The 14,965-nt window shown below is 40.4% G+C and overlaps 1 protein-coding gene and 1 long non-coding RNA gene across 2 annotated transcripts in view; both read right to left on the minus strand.

Moving 5' to 3' along the window:
- The window catches only part of LOC125301889, a 111,707-nt gene that overhangs the window by 75,067 nt on the left and 21,675 nt on the right, over positions 1-14,965 (minus strand). The gene's annotated exons all lie outside the window — the stretch shown is intronic.
- On the minus strand, positions 11,445-14,351 carry barx1 (BARX homeobox 1). Its single transcript, XM_048254724.1, has 4 exons — positions 13,468-14,351; positions 12,387-12,675; positions 12,138-12,222; positions 11,445-12,004 (listed from the first exon to the last, which is right to left on the minus strand). The coding sequence occupies exons 1-4, from the start codon at positions 13,667-13,669 to the stop codon at positions 11,837-11,839; spliced, it is 744 nt and encodes a 247-aa protein (XP_048110681.1). The 5' UTR covers positions 13,670-14,351; the 3' UTR covers positions 11,445-11,836.

A 14,965-nucleotide genomic window follows, 5' to 3' on the forward strand; every position in this document is an offset into this window, starting at 1 on the left:
ACTCACAGAGGGTCCAAACCAATGGCCAAGCAACATAATGATCCTGCTGTCGGCGAAAACAGCCACAAACTCTGCTGTGTTCTGCATTTAGAGCAAAAGGAAGAGAAGGGAGAAATATTTTTGTTGGTTTTGAAAACAACTAACAAAGCGGAGTCATTCGTTACGAAATCCAGGCCTTACATACATTACAAAAGTGTCTGACAAGACCCGGCTTTAGGCCTGAGCAGGGACAGGGTCAAACAAACACATCCCTCCCTTCTGTAATGACTTCAGCCACTGGAACTGGCATCACCATGTATGAATTATATGATGGCTTACAAATGTATTCTTTGGTGAATTTAATGTATACAACATCTTCCCTGTTTATTATGTATGCAATTTCCATTTACGTTGGCATCTAATTCATTTGGAAGCATTGATTTGCCAAACACCCTTGGGACATCATGAGGAATTGGGTCAGTACAGTCAAGCTGGGTTTGCCCACCCACTGAATAGAAGGCTGCAGAACAGCCCCAATCTAACAGACAGCAACATTAGCAGTGGAATATGCATCAGCCACAGGTGGTGACCAATGCCAGCAGACTTTTTTTGGATGTGTGTGTGAAGCAAAAAGCATAAATCACTGGGTTTGGAAAAGACGTTGTAAATTGAGATTTGGAGGGGAAATGATAAGAAAAGTGTTCTGGTCTTGTCTGCCAAAACAAAGTTAATTCTATGAGTATAACTGCTGACATGACAAATTAAAGGGGACGTTTCAGTTATTTTATGTTAGAAATGACATGTTTTGTTCATCTATTATAGGCTATATAATTCTATATATTTGCATTTCTTGATTAGTACTCCTACACTTATGGGTTCTGCTACTTAGAAGCTATTTGATTCAAATGAAATGCAGGACACTCTACAGTGCTCAATGGAGCATAGAGGAATCTTCATTTAAGGTAGCCTGGCTTTTCTCTGGCCTGTGTGGATGAGTGTTTTTAATTCAACTCTGTTTATAAATAGATACATTTGCCATTACAGTAGAGAAAAAAAAACTATGAAAATGTATCCCGTGTTTTCTCTCCAATGGAGACCACACCTCACGAGCCAAACCATGAACACAATGACCCCTTAATCCAGAGTGACCCAAATGAGGGGCATCTGGGACCACATAAAAATAATTCTGAAGTTATGTTTATACACGTAAGCAGTTTGGTGTTTGTATAGGAAACTGCAATTCAGACTAAGGAAAAACATAAATACAAACTCTTTTTTGACGGCGAAGCATAACATCAACTTCAAAGCTTCTCACAAGGAAAGCATTTGAAGAAACACGCATGAAAAGTCGACAGAGATTTCAGCCTCGCTGCAAAACAGAAAGCAAAGAGGATCCCCACGTTTAGAGGTTGGTTTCGGGGTTGGGGATGGGGGGGGGTGCACAATGATTGGGAAAATCCTTTTGCTATGCACCATAAGACCGTCTTGAACTTGTTACTAGAGATCGGGAGAAGCAGGCCCAGGGAAAGCATATCCACTGTACCCTTGTCATGTCTTACTTCTGAAAAGCCCCAAAAAGTGGGATTGACTTTCAAGCTGGATTTTGAAAGGGAAGGGTTTTTGTGCAGTAATTGCTATATAATGAGGGCTTCGGTGACCTCCTGCCACATCGCGGCCATGTTTTTTTATTTACTCGTCTGGGGAAAGCCAGCAGCTCGGTGTATGGAGATGGAAAAAATAAGTCCTTCCAGCTCCTGCAGGAATTTGATTTCTCTCTCTCCCACTCTCTCCCTCTCCCGCTCTCTCCCACAGCTGTCTTCCTTTATATGAGCATGAAGTCAGGGAATCGCCCGTCTCAAATCAATCACATGGGGCCTGACGTTTCCTGCGAACGGCGTTCATAGGACGACTGGAGAGGAGGGTGCGCACGAGGAGTGAGCACTGCGGAAAAAAAGCAGCCCATCACTGTTGGCGAGTGCAAAGCAGGATGATGTGTTCTTGTTTACGTGCTCTAATGCCTTCTCCCATTAGCGTGATGACTCTGAATGGCCGTTTCGTCTCGCTTCAGGAAAAGACCTGACGTTTATGGGAGAAATTATTGTTTTTCATTTGGCTACATTATAGGTGAGAAGACAACTAGAGGAAAGGGCAGAGGGGGCTTAATGGGCTCATTCACTTCCTGTTCAAACTCTCTCCCTATTTTTAATCTCAGACATGTTATTCTTCATCTTAGTAAGATTTTTTTTTTATCTCTACTTCTTTTTTTTATGTCAGATATATTATTCAATTCCTCAAAATTTCACAACTTCTATAAACTACCCTCTCCCTCTCTTCACTTGCCTGGTGTTATGTTTACAGTAGTGCTATGAAAGGATGACTTTTCCCCCTTCATCCGTTCCACCTGGCACTACCACGGTCATATGACTTCCATATCCACTGCATCAATTCAGACCACCACCACGACAATAGGATGATTGCACTGGTGACAGCGCTGCTAATGGGAGCAATGAAAGTAATTGTAGCCATTTTCTACAGCACTTAAACAAATACATATTTGGAATGTTATGGAATGGATTAGGTTTTGTCCATGTATGTATTATTTGATGCATTCCTCCATCAGAAAAGAAATGATAATAATGATAATAATAATAATAATAATAATAATAATAAACAAATAAATCGTCAGGATGGATGTGGCAACTTGACTGCCCATTTTGGTCATTATGAATTACAAAGTATAACCCTGAGGCCCTGAGACACATACAAATTGTGTTTATTTTAAAGTGCAGCCTTGGGTGAGTGCCCACTCGCTGGCATGAGTGTGAGGGAGTGAGAGGCAGAATATGTGTGTGTGTACTTACTTGTCTATGTTTGTGTGTCTGTTTACACGTGGGCTCATGGTTGAGTGTGTACAAGAGTGTGTATGTAAGTATAAGTATGTGTGTTTAAGTGTGTGTTTGTGTGTGTGTGTATGTATGTGTGTTTAAGTGTGTGTGTGTGTATGTATGTGTGTTAAGTGTGTGTGTGTTTGCGTGTGTGTGTATGTGTGTGTGTGTGTGTGTGTGTGTGTGTGTGTGTGTGCGTGTGTGTTTGCGTGTGTGTTTGCGTGTCTGTGTGTGCGTGTGTGTAAAAGAAGGAACAGTGGAGACCTTATTCTCCATCACCTCAGCGCTTTAACCTTCGCTGGGCTCCAGCAGTCTGGTCCAGTTTGCTGCCTCCCCAGTCGTTTCTACCCCCTTTAGCTCTGGGACTCGCATAAAAGCCCACAGATGTGTTGAAGGCTCGCTGATCTAAACCATCAGAACTACAGAAACTTCATAAACACCCCTCAAGTTGAGCGCTGTCATAACTCCTGTCTGTCTTTGAGACATTACCATCTCTTGGCTTATAAGAAAAAAACTGCGGCCTGCTTGCACAATCACAGAGTCCAGGCTCATAAATCAGACACCGCTGCTATATGTTATTTTAAATAATACACATTTCTCTGATGCCCTTCACTTGCCCTGTACTCTGAAGAAAGAGGGATTGTGCGCTTGTGTTTGTCATTCAATCCACTCGTTTGTTTGCTTCGTAACAGAAACAGTGAGGTGTATCTTTTTTTTTATGCCTGGTCTGTGCTGCAGTAATTTGACATTATCACTTACATTTTTCGTTCAGAACAACAGCACGACCAAAGAGTGTGTGTTGTCAGTGAGGGAGTCCAATGCAAACAAAGGCAGAAACTGGCGGGCTAAAACCCGAAGCTGAGCCTGCACAGAGTTGAGTTTCAGTCTAATTGGGATCATACGCCGCATGTGCAGTTTTGGCACATACCTTAGATTAATCAGAGAGGCTTTAATCGTGCAGAATTCTCCTGTGTGTATGTATGTGTGTGTGTGTGTGTGGCTAAGGGTGTGCGTGTGGCTAAGTGTGTGCGTGGGTGTGTATGGCTGAACATGTACTTGTGTGTGGGCTTGTGTACATGCGTAGACTTGACAGAGTTTTTTTGTGTGTGTGTGTGTGTGTGTGTGTGTGTGTGTGTGTGTGTGTGTGTGTGTGTGTGTGTGTGTGTGTGTGTGTGTATGTGTGTGGCTGGCTGGCTGGATGCATAAGTGAGACCTGGACCGGACCTACATCAGCTCTCTATTTAAACGTGTACCTCTTGACTCGACAAACACCCATTTCAAAATTTGGAATCACCTCCCAAATCTCCCCCAACCCCACCCCCCTTCTTGATCCATAACCACACACTCTGTTCTAAATAGCCCCCTCCCAAATACACACACACACACACACACACACAAACACACTACTCTCTCTATCTCTCTCACACACACACACACACACACACACACAACTGTATGCTATCATACCACCACAAGGTTCTCCACTTAATGATTAAATTGTATCACAAATGGAAGCCCCAAATCACCAGATTCCTGGCGTTTGACTCTTCCTCCTGATTGCAATTTATGTCGGAAGTCATCGCCGTCCAGCCCTCGCCTGTTTTGAGACCCCAAGAGAATGCAGGAGGAAAAGGGAAGAGAGCTTGCATGTGGACCGAGCTTGGCTCCGTCCAAAAGCGAGGGGAAAGGCGGAATCTGCAGCCCGTCAAAAAAGAAAAAGAGCCGTGTGGTTTAAAAAAAGTACAGTTCACCCCCACCCCTCCCAGTACAGCACGTATTTTATGCTAATGAAAGTTACCTCGGTCATTGCATTTCACAGATTTGTGAAGACCTCCATGTACCACCACCAACCCCACACCCCCTCCATCTTTTTTCCTATATTAAGTATGTATGGGTGCACCTGCATTTAATCTGCATAATGATCAGAAGAGGACATGAGTTTGACATGAAGGGTGAGTACTGACGAATGATTAAACCACTTGACCGGTGGGAGGTTGGGGTGGGTGTGGGGGGTCTACAGATGTGCTTGTCAGAATGAGAGTTGTTGTTTTTTTCCCCTCTTTCTCACAGTGAAACTGAGAGCTGTTACAGAAGACCACCAGGAGAAGGGGAAGGTGCACGCACCGGCAGGGGGAAATTGTCCTTTGATTAGTCATCATTTCAAACATCCAATTTGGAGATCATTGAGAAGATGTTTGTCAGGCTCTGGTAAATATAAATATATCACCAAAGGTTCAAACCAAGGGTAGCCCAAAATTTGAGAAATGTGTTTTGAATTTATGGAGGCACAACAAAGACCTGTTCAGCTCAGTGGTCTATTTTCATCTGGTTGTTTAGGGTAATTGCTCTTGTCAGTAGTTCCTTCCAAACTGATTTTACGCTCCAACCCATTTCTTTGGAGGTAGGACGGGTCCATAAACTTGTTGAACATTTAGGCAGTCTGGTGTATTACTTCATCCATAATGAATTCCATTTGGATGGGGAGGACAATGGATCTGTTTATTTTCTGTAGGCTCTTTAGCAAAATAGTTAAGGACCGAATTTCAGCACCTGCGCTGCAAAGACCTGCTTTCTGCGGGAGGAGGATCAACTGAGATGACTGGGAATGACTGTATGCGATGTATCTACAAGGTGCCGCTTTGAAAAGGAACCAGAGGGGGAGCAACTACTAGAGGAATTTCCTAGGTCTTAATATGTTGTTATTGTGCACTCATGGTATTAAGTGTGTTGAAGAACAAACACTTTAGCTGAACACTTTAGCCCCCACCCCAATGCAACCTATACATTTCCAGCCTTCAACAGGATCTCATTGTAGTTGGGATTGTGCCCCTATATTGCAGGTGGTGTTGAAAGACAAAAACATTGTAAAGCAAATATTGAAGTCTGCACCTTTCGTCTGTGTTTATGCTTGCATGTCTCAATGCCTCACATGATAACCTGTGTTGCTGTTAGATGTTACAAAACAAAGTTGACACGAGTTATACATTCCTCATGAAAGCAATGAAGTTTGTAGCCATCTGTCCATTTACAGCCATGCAGCTGAATTAAGAAAAGTATGCTCCCCTACACTAATATACTATAAGATATACCATACAGTATAGTGTGATATATCACACTATAATGCGACTGACTGATTACATCGTGAAGCGATTTTTTCCCCCTCCTCTTCCTAAAGTTGAAAGCCACCCCACAAATTAACAGGAGGAAGTAATTTAGGATTATTATTTGGAGTGGGGAGACTTGCATGTTAGCCAGGTTGCCGTGCATAATTGAGGTGTCCCACATGCAGCCTTTCATATGTCTATCTGAAAGCAAAGGCAGCCCGGGGAGGCCTAAATCGATTAATCACTGTGTAATAAGAGAAGTGTCTGATGCCAACAGGATCGGGTTATGCTATTTAACTGTCACATTTTTTTTTTTTGTGAAATATGCCTACTCACCAATTTACTGCAGTGGTATGGTGTAAAATGCTCACAGACACACGCATGCCATTATCAAGCAGAGCCTAGTCCCAAGAATAAGACGTTCTTCTGATCATTGAGTGTTTTACTGGTACTGATATTGACATTGGCCCTACTGGTTATGATGTCTTGCTTATGTAATATTTCCTTGTCAGGGAAATGTATTTTACAACATGTAAGTCACTCATAGCGCTCCTACACTTGTAATACTTTACTGATTTTTGTCAAAACATCAAAACCATTCATTCTCTATAGAGACCTAAAATGCATACTGAATTGTCAGTATGTATGCAGTATAAAGTACAAACTGAAACATGTCAGAAATATTTTCCATCATGTCTAATGATTACAAATTAATTCAACTTATAAAAGGCTTTCATAATTCAAACTATTTTATATTTATGTTTTGTATTTATTGTGTTTACAGATGTATTCCTTACAAAGGTGAACCACTATTTATTTTACCTCGAAATGTCATTATTAGCCAATAACAGTGAAGCATTATAAAGTATCAAAGCATAATGCACTATCCATATCATATTGTTGCAGACAATCTTGCCTTTATTTTAGTCTCTTCTGCAGATTGTATATATAGCCCAGTCTCACTTAAAACATTCCTACCTAAGTCATGAATAATGATTCTTCGGAAGGAAGTCGTGATTGAGGGTTTATTAAGATCTGAGAGTCAACCGCCTTCCTTTGCCCACAGTGACCGTGCGTCCAATTTATCCTAAATTGAGAAAAGGCTTCCTCGTTCTCAAGTGACTGGACTCAATTGTATCGAATAAAACTTATTGAAATAAGTAAAAAAAATCGATTTTACACTCTCCTCATCTGTATCACCCACAAACCACTAGAAAGGCGACGGGTGAATAGAAAGCATCCCATAAATGAACCATAATAATTTTGTATTTTCCCCCATAACTCAACGGCTGGTGTCTGTTCTTAATGGATTAAATGTGAGAATGCACAATTGTTTTCACATTATGATCTTACATGCCCGTTTTATTTTATTTTATTTATTATTCTTATTTTGGTCAAGCCACTTTATCGTTTCCTCAAAACATTCACCAACAAGTGCGTCAGCACTCCTGGTATAAATCAAGAAAAAAAAAGTAAATAAGCACAAAATGTACGTATGTATTTAAATAAACAAGGTGTTTGTCTATGCGGGCATGTGCGCGTACACACGTGTGTGTTTCTGGGCAACCAAGAGATCTCAGATCATAACCATGCGCAAAGACGAGCGATATTTCTTTCCTAGGATTTGAGCTCACGCTTAGCTGCGGATGAAATCAATACGATAGGGAAGATTATATTTTCTATTTAGTTCCAGAACTAAATCACCGCAGTGTCTAAATAAATATGCAGTATGATAATAATACAATATATGGGACAGGATTAGTTTTGGGAAAATCTTAGCCAGCTAAGTGGATATGAGTGCGTCAACTCCTATTGTTTCATTCTTGGACAGACCCACGAGTGTGACCTCATAAATATGTAATTCACATTTTAGTTTGGAACAACAGATTTAAAAAATAAAATGTATGTATGCCCACATCCACAGCTACACTGTTGCGGACACTGTTGAAACAATTGCAATTTAGCTTGGTAAGATATCAAGGGTTACACACCATCTATCCCAATACACTCGTGAGAGTAACCCACCAATTCCAATTCAGGCTGGCCTCTCAACACTGCATAAAAAAGAAAGTGCTAAATTATGCCATCCTTGCATAACAGCACCGTCACCACACTGAACAACTGACAACAGAGATGTCAATTGAGGATGCAGAACCACAGAATGGAGACACATCAAAATGGCAACATAACACACGCAGTCTATACTAGACTTGTTAAAAATGGTTAATTAAAATAGCCCAAAATCAGATCAGGACCAGGTGTCGTCTTGAATTCGTTAGATAACTTCCACTTAAAGTATACAATTCACCGAGCAATATCACTGTGGTGCTGACAGAAAAAAAAACATATTTGTTAGCCCGGTGTCTTGCGTCACAGAGTTGTATTGGGAGTAGGCTAATAACGCGGGTGAGACTCGGCATCATCACATGCGCGGACGTTGTTCGTCTGTCAGGCAGGAAATCAAGTCCCGAGTTGGTCTGGAGGGGTTAATGAGCCATTTAACCTCACTAGTCCCAGGGCATAAATCCATGCACATGGTCAGCCCCTGCGCGCAAAACAAAATAAATGTCATTGGTCTGAAGAGATTGACTGATCAGTTTTTAAAGCAGAAAAAGTAAATGTTGCTGTCAGTTAACAGTTGCCTTTTTAAGGCTCATTTATTCAGGGAGAGAGGGAGTGCAGCCGATTGGTCAGCCGATGTTAAATAGGTTATCAAAGCGTTTACACATACATGTCGTAGTCTTGATAATGTCCGTTTTTATTACTGAACATACGGCATAAAATGATAAATACTGGATATTCGTCCAGGTCGAATAAAACATAGGCTAAAACAAATGTTTCAAATAACTGTATTAAACACTTTAAAATTCAGCACACGTGTGTGGATGTATTATTGGAACTTGTGTAGCCAATTCAATGTATGATGTCGCCTAACCCACCATTTTTACGCAGATCGTATGCACTTAAAAGAGTGGATGGTCGAGGGAGACTGTATGGTGAAATTTGAAGCTTTGCTTTTGATAAAAGGTTTTCATGAGCTGTAATGTTTAGTGACTACATTGGACTGAATCCCAGACCACAGTTTTATTTATGTTCCGAAATAACAGCATAAGCCATTTTTACTGTGGATAGAAAGTTGGTAATTTTGTTAAGTGGACAAAACATTTACAGACGAGGAGGCACAGTGGATGTTTTTACAATTTGGGGCATTCCTAATATGCAATTGACTAAGGGGGCAAAAGGAAACATTCGGTTTCAGACTATGGATTCTAATGGATGCCACACACTCATGGGGCAAATTGAAGAGCATGAATTGACAACATATTATTAGGGCTATTCACGAATGTATTGACTAGGACTAATATGTTTCACCATGTAATTTAAAAAAAAAATCTGATTCATCCGCAGAAACAACCATATCAGTAAATAAGCTTAGCCTACTTCAGTTTTCAGCAGACCATGGAAACTTTTCTGCGATTAAAAAAGTATTCCGTCTGTATTCTTTTTTTTACAGAAATAAATAACTCCTTTCCGAGAAAACACGGTTACCACATGTTTACCGTCCGAGTAAACATCCACGAGTTGAGTATAAGTTTTAATGAAAATAGGCACCGTTGTAGTCTCTCCGAGTCCGCTTTGCTAAACACTTTTGCCTCAAAATTAAAGATCCTCAGAGTCGTGCCATTTGATGTGGTTCCATGCAACAGCAAAACTGTTTGGTTTACGCATGACTAAAACTTATTTCAGTTACTTGAGGACCCGGCCTATATATATTTCGCTTAACACAAGCATTCCCAAATCTCTGTAGAGCATCTCATGTTGTGGGCCCAAACATTTTCATCCACATCCGCGCATGTCTATACAAGCTCTGTCACCAGCACACTGATTTGTTAGGACACATCATTTGAATGTAGCCTACGCAAGGAGTTACATTCACACCTACAGATAAATAAAAGGAAATAATGCAGAATATTCGTAGATGTTGTGGGGCACTGTCAGATTTCCGTCGACTGTAAATATATTAGTGGCAAAGAAAATTTCATAAAAATTAAAACCGAGTTAAAAAAAATCATGTGCGCATAAAGTAAACTTGTTTAGTGTCTTTAATTGTTTCTCTGTGTGATATTATGAGGCTATGTTGCCAGAGATACTCTGCCTATGTAGTTGATGCCTTTGACCATTAGGCCTATACATGTTGCTGTAGTCCATATAGAGCAGCCTGCAGTGCATTATGGTGTAATATAAGAAAAGGACACGGACCGTGACGTGTATAATTTTAATAAAGTTTGATCGTGAAGTTTGGTGTTAAAGTCAGAAATTAACAATTGAAAGCTTTCGTGTACATACACGGTAAAAGCTCTCCAATCTCCTCGCAAACAGCAAAGTCACCACAAATCATTAGTCAGTGATAGGAGTTGGCCTAGATGCACAGCAAGTTTAAAGGACAAGAATGCGAGATGCTAGCGCGCATTTGATTAAGTTAAGGTTGGGCACTATGAGTATAAGGGGAGAGCTGCGTAAACACTGGCCAACATAACACAAGACTTTTGATGACCATATGATCTCGCCTGTGACTGCGAAGGCTGCTGTTACAAAAGGAATATCGATATAATTTGTGGTAAAATATGATTCCTAAATAAATGCACATATCTCTGGTTTATGCCTAAATATGGTAAGTATTTTGGCAATGCCCCTGTTGTGAGTGTGCGCCCTTTTTTGACGCAAACCATTGCGTGTGTTCACTTAGGTAAATTGGTCATATCCTAGATAAAATGCCTTAAGGCATCTTTTAGTATTTCACACCATTTTAAATTTAAAGGATGGGTGGGCCAATGCAGAGAATTTGAGTTTTTGATAGAAGGACAAAATCTACACACCATGAATGACAAAAGAGACAGACAGGCCTATGTTAAGAATGTTTTGAGAATCATGCACCTGTTCGAAAATATGAATTAAAGACATTTCCAGCAAATCGAATTGTGTGGATGAGACAAGCACTCCATGTAAAAGCAAATTAAAAACAGATTTGTAAAAAGCAGAAACTATAATTAGCGTTGCAACTTACACACGATAATTTAATTTTGCTTATTTGATTTATGTTACCAGTAGTAGACCCTGCATTGTCTCAACATTAATGAACTACCTGGCAGAAAAAAACCCAAGTCATTAAAAATTCATTACCCCTGGAAAATATGAAACGCTTCATCGTATTTGCTGAAGTCTGAATAACACACAAGTAAAGATGTGATTAACCCTGTATTACTAGAAACGGAACATATATTATTACAAAAGATCCACACATCAATCAAATGGACATGTGATACACTCTCATTGTCGATTTTATTGCAGTTTTTATTTGTATTGGGATAGTATTACCAGGTGCATTGAGATATGTATTATGCCTGTAATAATCTCTGAAATATGAAACTCGTTTGCGCTCTTTGACTTGGTGCTTGAATAATAAGGAAACCGTTGATTGTTTTGTGAAAAAACATATTTAATTGCATCAAATCATACTGTTAAGATAACATTTCAGCTTAGTTATATGCACAATGAGTGTGGATGAGTGTTCTCCAATACAAAAAGTTCATCTGTACTGACCAGTTTTGCTCCCTCCTTTCAGACAAGGCATGCGGGAGTGTCTGTTCACCATGACGCTGGAGGAAGAACACTCGGTGGGAAAAGGAATCGTAGAGGCAAAATTATAACATAAGCAGACCTCCAAGTCTCCAAGAATGTACCTCGCATGTCCGAGGTGCCAACGGCCAACTGCGGGAGAGCATCCAGAGGTGACAGGCCTCTTTGGGGGCGGTAGTGCGTCGATTGGCAGTTGACAGAAAGTTCTCTTCTACACAATATTAGAGTCATTTACTCTTCTTGATTAGAATCCGAGCGTGTCGAGGAGGAACTGTCAGATAGTCGGTCCGTTTCCCGAGACTTTTCCTGCTCCGAGAGTTGTTCACTTGTTGGGATGGAGTTCTTCTTCGGCCGGCCTTTCGGTTTGGTCGGAGACTCCAGTCCTCCTCCTTGTAAAACCTGCGCATAAAATTGTAAACGAACAGCCTATTAATTAAATGTGCATGGTGTTGACAACACTGTCAGTGTGAATTGAGCTCAAAGCAACATGTATCTAAAAGTGATATGGACTGTGACAAGTTTAAAAACTTACTATTTTCTTCCATTTCATTCTTCTGTTTTGATACCACGTTTTAACTTGAAGTTGACTTAGGCCTAGTGATTCAGCCAGGTCTATTCTGTGATGAGGGAGAGAGCTCTTGTTAATTCCATTGACACATTAAGTCTGTGTAGAAAACATAGACCTTATAAGCATGCACAAACTGGTCACAGAATAGAGAAATAACACTCGTGCATCTAAAATGAAATACAAAGGTAATGTTGTCGAAGCCAAGTTCCATACCTGTCTGGTGTGGAGAGATATTTTTGCTTCTCAAATCTTTTTTCCAAGCCCATGAGCTGGAGTTCAGTAAAAACTGTTCGACTTCGCCTTCCTTTCTTTGTCTTGCTCACGCCATCCCCGCCGGGATCAAGTTTACTGCGCAGATGGAGATCCAGAGGCAAATGATGTGAGGCCGAACCAACCTGCAGGCCAGCGCCGGAAAGCAGTGCGGATCCCAGCGGCGCTCCTAGCGAACACGATAGGGGTGACATTGGGAACTTCAGGATACCGGCCTGGTCTGCCTTCAAGACTGCAGGTGAAACAACAATTATCATTTGATTAATACGATGAGAATTGATAGGGGCTTCCTGATATTCCGGATTAATTTGCCTGAACAGTGCAGAAGGGCTACCTAAATGGTTATAACTTTACACACACACTTTTGTAATACATGCTACAAGTAGTGACAGATGTAAGCCGCTATAATAATAATAATAATAATAATAATAATAATAACAACAACACATTTACATGATAATCCTATTGACGACTAGGCCTATTTGTTGTCCATGTTGGCTTCACAGTGTGCTTTGTTATTGACTTGACCCATTTTCATTTCCTAAATATAAACAAGGATGAAATGACTGTTTCAGTAGTGTACACTCCATCGCAATATCGCCTGAATAATCACATTTGACCTTGTGACTGGTGATCTACCAGATTATGTACTTCATCACACTTCTGGTGTTGGGAAATCTGATTTGATTTACGCACAAAACTGGCAGTGCACCTAGTCAGCCGATATGTTTCTCGCATGATCTGTTCCCCAGCTGAAATACCTTGCTAACATAAATACACTGATTTTCTTCAACCTCTTCACAGCATCTCTGGTCACAACTTGCTAGTCAGTATTTACCATGCTCGTCTACGACCACGGTCTCGAGACGATGCATTTGGCATTGGTGCATTAACTTGCATATGCGTTTTTGTTTAGCAGTTTTTGGTACCCCCATAAAGATAGTCCAACACGTCTTTAAACATGCTACATTTCGATGTACACAAGTGCGCATAACTCCTGAGCAAATAACAGATATAAACTTACCTAAATGATTGTGGTATGGCCGTGCAGAAAGAAGAGCTTGTACTCCAAATTTGAGGAGCTCTCCAGCCGGCGCGGCCACTTTGTGGTCAGGGTGGTCCGTCAAAATTTCTTCGATCATGAAACTCCTGTAGCGGTGGGATCTGTGGTCGGGATGTGCTTCCGGAGGATAATAATGTCCTCCTAGTTCCAAATGATGCTGCATAGTTTGTAAACAGTTGAAGTAACAGTTCCAAGGAACAATTTCAAATCAAACACGCGGAAGTTAAACACAACTTTTTCCCAACGATGTTCGATGGTTATTCCCACATCTGGCAACTTATCCTCACTTTCGAAAAAGCTGTTGAATGATGTTGCAGAAGTCTCTCAGGCGAATGGGGCCACGTCCCTAGTTTGCCCCATTTTTGACAGAAAAAAGAACCACGCATTAGTTGGTATCCGAAGCTTGTTGCGCACGCACAAGTTGTAAACCTTGCGTAAAAATAACCGCAGAAGGCTTTACATCCCAACCAGGTCAATGAGCTCTACTTCTCAGGACGGAAAGGGTAAGGAAAGCTGCGTGACTGTTCAAATGGATGTAGTATATCTTTCAATTCGACCAGCCTAGAGAGCTCAGCCTTTTTAAAGGATACGTCACGGCCCTCCCCCTTGGAGAGCAAACTTTCAGAACTGGCTAACGGGACATTTACATGCAGACACACATCTAGTCTCCGGTCATATCATAATTTCAGCATAATGATTTCCACAAATGATTTGTGTAAGTGTAATGGTCCGCTTGCACTTGCTGGATGTAGAGCCATAAATCGATTGCCAAATCGTTTTAATAAAGCATGATTATGACTTCAACATACTTTTAGCTCTGAACATCCATGCATTGTAGAATAGTGTTTGAGAATATTTAGATAATTGCGGATCAAATTCACTGCTAGAATATTTGCATGAAACAGACTTAAAACCGTCTGCATGACCATTTCATCTTAAACAATACTGGAACTTGTAAAAACAAATAGAACAAAGTCGTGTTAGTAGATAAAAACTTAAATGGTAAAAACCCCAATATTTCCAGAATTATTTTTCCTGTCGTTGGAGTTATATCTATGCTAACCTACTCCAACGACCCTGCACGGCAGATAACCAACACATTAGCAGATTAAAATTATTTAGAGGTAGGCTATGTGCATTGTTTAGCAGGCTAAAACAATAACGGAAAATTAATAAATAAAGATAAATAAATATAAAATCAGGAAAAACAACCCCTTTTACGTGATAGATAAGGCTATAATTTAATCTGTTGGAATTATACTCGGAGATACTTAGCCTAATTGTCTAAATTAATAGTGCAGTCATCAAGGTTATGGGCGATAAAAGTGACAAATGCTCATTAAACATTAGTGTAGGCCTATAACTATTACTTTTTTAAGAAAATGAATTAGGCTATTAGTGTTTGGAATAATGTAACACATACGTATGTAGACTAAAACACTATTATTTGTATTATTAT

Source organism: Alosa alosa, chromosome 10, assembly GCF_017589495.1.
Source record: "Alosa alosa isolate M-15738 ecotype Scorff River chromosome 10, AALO_Geno_1.1, whole genome shotgun sequence".
Lineage (NCBI taxonomy): Eukaryota > Metazoa > Chordata > Actinopteri > Clupeiformes > Clupeidae > Alosa > Alosa alosa.